Source organism: Eulemur rufifrons, chromosome 15 (assembly GCF_041146395.1).
Source record: "Eulemur rufifrons isolate Redbay chromosome 15, OSU_ERuf_1, whole genome shotgun sequence".
Taxonomy (NCBI): Eukaryota; Metazoa; Chordata; class Mammalia; order Primates; family Lemuridae; genus Eulemur; species Eulemur rufifrons.
In genome coordinates, this window is record NC_090997.1 from 7,111,923 (window position 1) to 7,121,442 (window position 9,520).

At 44.0% G+C, this 9,520-nt stretch overlaps 1 protein-coding gene across 1 annotated transcript in view; it reads left to right on the top strand.

Annotated features, from left to right (window-relative positions):
• The window catches only part of TBC1D22B (TBC1 domain family member 22B), a 68,866-nt gene extending 59,626 nt beyond the window's left edge, over positions 1-9,240 (top strand). The window contains exon 13 of the mRNA XM_069487639.1: positions 7,291-9,240. Within this exon, the coding sequence (XP_069343740.1) occupies positions 7,291-7,419 (129 nt within the window). The 3' untranslated portion in view covers positions 7,420-9,240. The remainder of the gene's footprint in view (positions 1-7,290) is intronic.
• The last annotated feature ends 280 nt before the right edge of the window (positions 9,241-9,520 follow it).

Consider the following 9,520-nt stretch of genomic DNA (forward strand, 5'->3'; position numbering starts at 1 on the left):
CGACAGAGTGAGACCCTATCTAAATAAAAAATAAATACGTACATACATAGAAAGGGAAATGACAAGGGAGTCAGTGGAACTAGCTAATGACTCTAAACTGAAGTATCAGCTGGTCTTCTATCTTAGGGAAGAAAACCTTGGAGAGATTCCCACTCTGAAGGTTTCTTTTGTAGGAAACAGGTCAGGGTTATTAAATGAAATAGTGCTAAGCCCGTGGGATGTTCCAGGCCTAAATACCAAACTAAATGTAAATAAATCCCTTGAACCAGATGGCATCCACCCACCACTTATGCAGGAACTCCAGGGCGCAATTGTGGAACATTGCCCAAACACCGGCCCTGTCTTTACAGACATTTGGTGAATTGCCAGTTTGAATCCTGCCCATAGGAAGGGTTGGAGGGAGCCCTGGGAACTGAAGATCTTCCGCCCAAAACAAGCTGGTGTGAGAAAGGGCACGATTCCTAGACATGTGAACAAAAACAGGCCATTGAGGGAAATGCTATACAGCTTTCTCTGAGAGGAGAGCTTGCCAAATGGCATGGGAAAAACCAATGCATAAAAGTTTGACTCTCAAAAGTTTATATGCAAGGGAATGTTTTCAAAAAGTTGAATTGGGACTAGGGGAAATGTTTTGCTATCTCACTGATTCTCAAAACAGGAGAGGTTTGTTTTAAAGTAGTTATTTGACTAGGAAAGTAGTTTTACATGCCTGAATACACTTTACATTTGCGAAGAGTGTTCCAATATTGAAGAGTGATTCTACATGCAGTATCTTATTTAATAGCTATGTATTTTATGTTCTTTTGCTGTTAATACATCCTATCTTTGGTTGTGCTGGCCCTTATTGCCAAGTAAAATTAATCAGCTCTTGGTCACTGGCCGGGCCGCTCCCATGCGCAGGAGGGAGAGAAGGGGGGACGGGAGAAGGAGGCCACGGTGGCGGCACTGATAAAAGTTCATTCAAGAATTTAGATGTGACCTCTGCAGCAGGTTCACCTCTCTCAGCTGTAAGACAGACTGGATGCTTCATAAGAATTGTCATCTGTTATGCACAGAGAGCCAAAATCCGTTACTGAAATTGTCTGGGTGAGCTGCCTGCTGGGTCTAGTAATGCATTAGCAGACAAAGAAGCTGAAAAAGAAGGTTGGCATATTCTTTGGATGACTTGGCAAAGTGTGACACCAACATGGCATCAAGCCCCACTATGATTCTAAGGACTTCATGACTAAATAAAAATGAACAAAAAAAATTTACTCCATTCTTCAAGATTTCCTTCAAACAGCCTCTTTTATGACACTCTTCTTTTTGTTCCTTCTACTTTATGCCCCACTTCGCACCCCAGGGCAGGCAGTGTATAGTATAGTGGTTATGAGCACCGGCTCTTGAACCAGATTGTCTGGGCTCAAATCCCAGCCCCGCACTAATCCGTGACCTTGGGCAAGTTCCTTAACCTCTGTGCCTCAATTTCCTCATCTGTAAAATGGAGGGAATAATATGTATCTCATAGAGTTGATGTGAGGATTAAATGAACTAATATAAAGCATATGTAAAACATTTAGAGCCCTGTCTGGTACGTCGTAAATGCTCAATAAATGGTAACTGCCACTATTATTATCCTTGATGATGTTCTTCCTCCATTCTCCCATCTGTTGGGCGTTCTCTAATGAGCTTTCCCTGTACCTTTCCCTTGTTGAAGTCTCTGCTTATTACCTACCATCCTTCTTCATTAATCCCTTTCTAATTGTTTTTTCCACCCCTCACATACGACTTGAATTCCTTCTCTACCATATTGCTTTTTCCTTTGTGGATATGTAGGTTCTCAGCAGGTAACTGTGTCTGGCCCTTTTTTTGCTATTTTGGCCGTTTCCAGCTTTCTTCTGTGAAAGGCGATTGCGTTTTTTTCCATTAATTGGGAACCTGTCCCTGATGATTGCCCTATAAGCTGTCTTCTCCTCCCAGCTGTAGTATTTCATCTGACTGCATGACATGCCTGATGCTCCCATGAACTGGCTTTGTAACAAATCTTCAGTCATTCCTGCCCTGGCTGTGCCTCTTCTCTACCCGTAGATAAAAGCTCCTGATTTGTGATTAACACCTTTGTCCCCCAGCCATGACTAGTCAGTTTCTACTTTTTAATCCACTGGGCAGGGCTTCCGATTGTTGCAACACTATGATGGGCAGTGGGATGGGGCCAGGGCTGAAAGTGGTGGTGCTGCAGTTTCTAGGCATAGCCACCAGGTGGCAGAGTGGTTCCTTTGAGCCACATCTCTTTGGGGGACGTGGGGAGGTTAACTTGTCCAGGGGTATTATTATTTGAAGCCTCTGGGAGGTTTCTGTTAAGGCTAGAATAATTAGAAATTATAGTTGCAGCCCATCTCAGCAAAGAATAGTATTCTCTTCTAGAGAGCTCAGCCCTTTGTCGGCTGTTTTTGTTTGTTATCAATTACGCAAGTATATATAACCATTATAGAAAAATTAGAAAATTCCAATAAGAAAAAATTTGCAGCCAGGCACGGTGGCTCATGCCTGTAATTCTAGCACTCTGGGAGGCCAAGGCAGGAGGATTTCTTGAGGTCAGGAGTTCAAGACCAGCCTGAGCAAGAGCAAGACCCCCTTCTCTACTAAAAACAGAAAAAAAAATTAGCCAGGCAACTAAAAATAGAAAAATTAGCTGGGCATGGTGATGCATGCCTGTAGTCCCAGCTACTCGGGAGGCTGAAGCAGGAGGATTGCTTGAGCCCAGGAGTTTGAGGTTGCTGTGAGCTAGGCTGACGCCACGGCACTCACTCTAGCCCAGGCAACAGAGCAAGACTCTGTCTCCAAAAAAAAAAAAAAAAAAGTGGTACCTGAAATCTTACCACACAGAGGTAAATGTTACAAATTCTTTTTTTTTCCTCCCTTGGGACAGAATTTCACTCTGTTGCCCTGGGTAGAATGCAGTGATGTCATCAGAGTTCCTAGCAACCTCAAACTCCTGGGCTCAAGCGATCCTCCTGCCTCAGCCTCCTGAGTAGCTGGGAACTACAGGCACCCACCAGGATGCCCAGCTAATTTTTCTATTTTTAGTAGAGACAGGGCCTCAATCTTGCTCAGGCTGGTCTTGAACTCCTGAGCTCAGTCTTCCCACCTCAGTGTCCTAGAGTGCTAGAATTACAGGCATGAGCCACCACACCCAGCCTATCACAAATTTCTTTTAAAAATATTTTAATTAGGGCCAAGCAGGCATGGTAGCTCAGGTCTGTAATTCTAGCACTTTGGGAGGTCGAGGCAGGAGGATCGCTTGAGGCCAGGAGTTTGAGAGCAGCCTGGGCAACATAGCAACACCCTGCCTCTCCAAAAAATTAGCCAGGCATAGTGGTGTGCATCTATAGTCCTAGCTATTCAGGAGACTGAGGTGGGAGGATCACTTGAACCCAGGAGTCCAGGGCTGCAGTGAGCTATGATCATGCCACTGCACTCCAGCCTGGGTGAAAGAGCAAGATCTGGTCTCTGAAAACAAAAAATGTATATTTTTTGTATTTCTGTGTATTTTATGTACTTAAAACCATTATTCTGAGAAGGAATCGATAGACTTCTCCAGACAGCCAAAAGAGTCTACGGTACAGAAAAGGTCAAGACCTGTATAAAAGAGGGTCTGCCTAATTCAGGATAAAATTTGGTTCCATGAGGAGAACGCTAAGTAATACCTTTTCTGGTTTGTGTGGGGGTGGGGGCACATTGGGGGAAGGAAGTAGGAAGCAGGAGAGAAGAGTCAAAGGGGCCAGAGGCCAGGGAGTTCATGTTCCAAGGTCAACATCTTAAAAAATAAGTTGAGGTAGAAATGATGTTTCCCTTAAAAAAGAAAGCTTTGAGGCAGACAGGACTGAGACTGAGATAGAACCAAGGAAGAATTGCTACTGTAAGAAGTGAGCACTCCGGACATGTTCAGATCTGCTAAAAGAGTTTTTTAAAGAAATGATAGCATCTGGTGGGTTGAGTGAATGTCAGTAACTGGGTGAGTAGCTGGCCTGGTTGAGTGAATCTCAGCAACAGTGTGTTTGGAGGGGTGTGTACCTGGAGGGTGTGGGAAAGACGGTGGGTGCCAGCAGCCAGGGAAGGGGAGAGTATGGACATACAGAGAAGCATTATATTTCTCTGCGGGTTCACCTACATTGTGACTTAGGCTTCGAGTTCTGTTCTCAGGCTTGGGGATCTAAGGGAAAGACATAATTAACAAAGTTAGTTTTTTTTTTAATGAGAGTGAGTATTCAGTGCTGATGGAGATCTAAGGAAATGGGCATTTTTCTGGAATGTGTTTCTGGATGAATGTTACGTAACTTTCAAGTGTTTGTGCCCTCTGGAACAATAATTTCATTTCTAGGAATTTAGCCCAAGTAAATAAACCAAGATATGGTTTTGTGCACAAAGATATTCATTGTAATTTTATTATAGTAAAAAACTGGAAATAATTAAATACTCAAAGCAGGAGGATGTAGAGTAAATTTTGGTACATTTTACATCATGGAAAATTCTTTGGCCATTGAAAATGTCTACCAGGGGTCCTTAACATTAGAGGAAATATTTATGATAAATGCTGGGTAGATTCAAAATTATATAGAGAAAATATTTCAACTGTGTGAAATGTGCAGGAAAAGGGCTAGAAGGAAATCTGCCAAAATGTTTAAAAATGGCTTCCTCTTGATCATGAATTCATGGGCAATTTATTTCCAGAATTTTTACTTTTTACTAAACAAAACTTCCACAGAGCGTGTATTACCCCCCAAAAAATGTTTCATCACACAATAATATACAAAGACTTTCTTTGAAAAGGTACAGCAGAATGAGAGAAAAGTGAAAGATTTCCTTGCCAAAGGTAACCAGTTTACCACCTCACTGTCTACAATTTTTATATACACATGTGCATAGACAAATCTATTGTATTTTTTCTTTTTTTTTTCTTTTGCCAGAGAACTTTATTTTCATATGGCTTTAGGTTACTCTCTAGAGTTCTCTTATTTAGATTTTAAGACTTCCTTTACTATTTCTTTCTTTCTTTCTTTTTTTTTTTTTTTTTTGAGACAGAGTCTCACTCCATTGCCCTGAGTAGAATGCCGTGGTGTCAGCCTAGCTCACAGCAATCTCAAACTCTGAGGTTCTGTATTTTTTCTTTTACCCAAGTAAAAGAGGTCATATTATAAAGGGATCATAATATAAAATTTTCCTACAATTTTCCTTTTTTGTCCTTCTTAAAATGTCTTCTATATCTTTCTGTGTTGGTACATGTAGACCTACTTCATTTGTTATAAATGCTGCCTTGTATTTCATGGTATGGATAATCCATGCTTTATCTAATCATTCCCATACTAACGGGCACTTCCCTGGTATCACTTTCCCCACTGTTTGAAGCAATGTTGCAGTGAATACCTTTGTACATGAGTGTGGATATTTTCCTAGGATAGGGACATAGAAGCAGAGTTGCTGAGTCAAAGACCATGCGCATTTCTAACTTTGATAGATATGGCCTGTATTTAAGATGATATAAACTTGTCTACTGTAACCAAGACCCCAAAATAACAGTGGCTTAAAACAAGATAGTTTTTTACTTTCCTTCAGCTGACAGTCTAAATGTGAGCCGTCCAGGGCTAACGTGGTTCCAGCGTGTTAGGGACCCTGCTTTCTTCTGTCTTAGTGCTCTGCCACCTTCAACACATGGCTTCAGTAGCATGGTCTAAGATGACCACTTCCACCCTTCCGTTCATATCCATTTGTCTAGGGAGGAGAGAAGGAGAAGTTTAGGGCAGAATCCAGAAGGTACATCTATCATTTCTGCTCACATCCCAGACCTGGTCAGAAATTGATCATACTGGCCACACATGGCAATGACGTGCCACGGGCAGCTCCGTGCCCAGCTGAGCCTCTAATACTGAAGGAAGAAATCTCATAAAAGATGTGCAAGACTTCTACACTGAGAACGCAAAATATTGCCCTTGGGTGTAGACCATTTTCAGATCAGCTAAAAGCATTTTTTTTAAAGTAACCCTGGTGTGCGAGTGGGCCACGGGCATCCTGCACGGTACCTGTTCACCTCACTCATCTGGTTTCTTTCCTATGTGGCTGTTTGCCTTTTTTCTCACTGATTTGTAGGCAGTCCTTATTGATTATATGTATTGGCCTTTTATCTTTTATAGATGTTATCAGTATTCTTGTCAGCTTCTTATATTTTTATCTTTGTTTTTGGTGTCTCTTGACATATCGAGGTTTCAAAATTGTATGTAATCAAACCTGTAAGGCTCTTTATGACTTCTGGATTTTGTGTCTTACAACTATTACCTTTATAATTGGGAAAAATAAGAATATCGAGTTCAGAAAGAGAGACAGAGAAAGAACATGAAGCAGCAGCAGCAGCATAGATAACTAAATTACCAGAAATAGACTAAAATCACACATTCATTTCTTATTCCACTATCCTCTTTAATAGACTGTTTTTATGGAGCTGTTTGAGGGACCTGGACTTTGAAAGCTGAACAGGATTTAGATAAGTGGAGGAGAAAAGTGTTCCAGGTAAAAGGAACAGCATGAGTTAAACAGTAAATGTGTGGGAAGTGGACCTGGCTGGAGGGGGGTGTACTCAGGGGACGGGGGGCCGTAAGCCAGACAGGCAGGCGGAGGACGGTCTTTGGAGACGGCGGAGGGCAAACATGGTGACTGCGGGTGAACGGTGGAAGTACCAGGAAAATGTCAAATGCAAAAGGATATATGCTGCAGTCTTGTCAATACAGGTTGAATAAAAAGCAAATTAAGTACCTAACAAAAGAGAAATGGTTAAGTCAATTAGGGTATAGCCACCTGATGGGACCGCTGGCATCGAGAAGAATCATTTTTGAAGGTTGTGTGGAAAAACATGAAAATTATAGTAAAAAAGGATGACTAAAATGCATATTAAAGTCATGATTACAGCTATTTAAAGAAATATGTGAAAAAATACTGAAAAGGAATACTTTGAGAGAAGTATATTTGGATGAGTGATTATTTTTCTCTCTTAAAAATCTTTATTTAAAATCATTCTCTATTTATAACATTTTTGAAAGAGGCAGACGTTGGTGGATCAGAGAATCAGCAGAGGCTTTTCGAGCCTTCCTGAGGTGAACGAGGGGCCGAGGGCCGTGTGCTGTTTGGGAGGAGGGGGCTGGACGCTGGGGTGTGAGGCCGAGGAGGAAGGAGCCGCATCCCAGGCCTTGGTCTCTGCGTGAGGGCCTGCGGTCCCTTGGACTGCAATCTGGAATGATGTCAAAGTCCTCTCTTGCATTCCAGGGTCTTCTCATGCTGCTACAGAACCTACCTACAATCCACTGGGGCAACGAAGAGATTGGGCTGCTTCTCGCCGAGGCGTACAGACTCAAGTACATGTTTGCCGATGCCCCGAATCACTACCGCCGATAGGTGCTGTCTCCCCCGGGGACCCAGACTGCCCCCATCTCTGATGGCAATCTGATCACTGTGGCCACTGTGCGAGCCGTGGACCCCGGCCAGGAACCACTCCTGTTGTACAAAGCTCACGCCCGCCGCCCAGGTCTTAACTTTTTGGTGTCCACCACTCCGTGTCTCCGGCTGTGTCACTTGGACCACTGTCAGTATTCCATGCCGTGTGGATGGGCCCAGGTCTGGGAGAGGACAGAAAAGGTGGTACAGGGTTGTCTGCCCCTTGAAAAGAAACTGGAAAAAAGAAGGGGAAGGCTCAGGGTCTCACTCCCATCGTCCCTCCATGGACTGGCTGTTTCTCACCTCCAGGCCCCAGCTGATACGGTTGATTTTTGTGACATGGTTTGATTTGATCACAGGTCAAAAACGCCTTATGTTTTCAAAAGACTCCTGGCCCCTCTTCCCTCTCCCTGGTTTCCTAGCCCTTCTCCTTCTGCCCTAGTCTGAGCCAGCGAGGGACAGCTTTTCAATAAGACCATTGCTCTAGATGGAAGAGGCACTGATGCTTATACCTCTGGGAAGAGGCCTACACCCAAGGGCTAGGAGTTTTATTTTTCTTTTTCTCACCAGATGTCTGTGTGTGGGGGTGTTAGTGTGTGTACACACCCATCAGCATTTAGTTACATGTCTGGATTTCTGTGTCCAAGCTAGCCCCATCAGACCAGTTGGGAAGGGCCCCAGTGACCAAGCGTACAAGCGTCCCTTGAGAAGGATCAGGTCAGGGGAGGGAGAAGGGGCTACTTACCTCTCCAAACCGTTTTTCCATGATGACCCACTCCAAGATATTATGTGTAAATTGTGTTATTATGTATATGGGTAAAGATGTACAAATATGTCCTCTTTGTAGCAGATATGATTTTATATTTATAATGTGCATCAACATGTGAAAGCAATCTAGGTCACTAGCACAGATGAAGTTGCCGGGCAGGCAGCTTCCGCGTCTCCAGGTTGGTTTCTGGGTGCCCCGCTCTGGGGGGAGCGGAACAGGAGGCTGCCAGAGTATGTCTGGCTGAGCAGGTGGAGCCACTTCGAAAACCAGTGGCAGCCACCTCAAGCATCAGTGTCTCAGAGTCCCCCCTTCTTCCCACCCCTCCCGGGCCTTTCTGGAGCATCTGCCCTGCCCCACCCCCACCCCTAGCGGCCAACCCACGAAGGGACTGCAGAGGCAGACAAGTCCATTCTGTGTGTTTTTTTAGTTCCTGCCTTTCCCCCGGAACCTGGGGAGAGCTTTTGTTTTTACATTTTTAAGTCAGCATCGTGTTCAGGACAGAAGCTGTGACCGACTACTCAGTGCCAAGGAAAGGGATTTCCTGTGTGTCCCTGGGGTTTGGGGATCTTCTCAGAGAGCAGCATTCGTTGTCCCCCACTATCACCTTCACACCCCACACAGCTCAGTGTTCCATTTTTGGTATTTGGTAGTGGAGGGCTGTTGGGGGGCAAGTAGCTGTCATCCTCTTGAGGAGCCAAGCAGTGTCCCCGGGGGGGTGACACCCTTGAGTCTCTTTGCCAGTGAAGCCCGCCACAGCACCACAGTATGAGGTCGGTTTCTCATCTGGAGCTGTTTCTCAGGCATTCTTCCCACGCCTCTCCTTTCCCCTTTGGCGTGCCTCAGTAGTCTCCTTCGCAGAGCGAGAGGGCTCTGACCCTCCCTCAACCGGACTAATTAAAGAAAGACACTTGTGTTCCCCAAGTGGTGGTTTTATTTTTTTAGTTTTTATGTTTGTATGGGAAATTGTGGATAAAGTGAAAGAATTGTAAATAAATGGTGTATTTCCTCCTTCATCTGCTGATTTTTCTCCTGTGCATTCGTGTAACCTAGAACCTAAGGAGTCTCTTTTTCTTGGTTTTCTCTTGCTGATACCAGTAGCCCAGGGAAGGGGCAAGCAGGGGATGAGCAGTCGGAAGGCATTCGCAAAGGCATCAGCAAACACTTACCAACACCTACTCTGGGAAAGACACTGTTGGAATTACAAAAATGAATAACTTTGGTCCTAATAGCTAACATTTATAGAGTACCTTACATGTGCCAAGCACAGTGATAAGCACTTTACGTAGATTATTT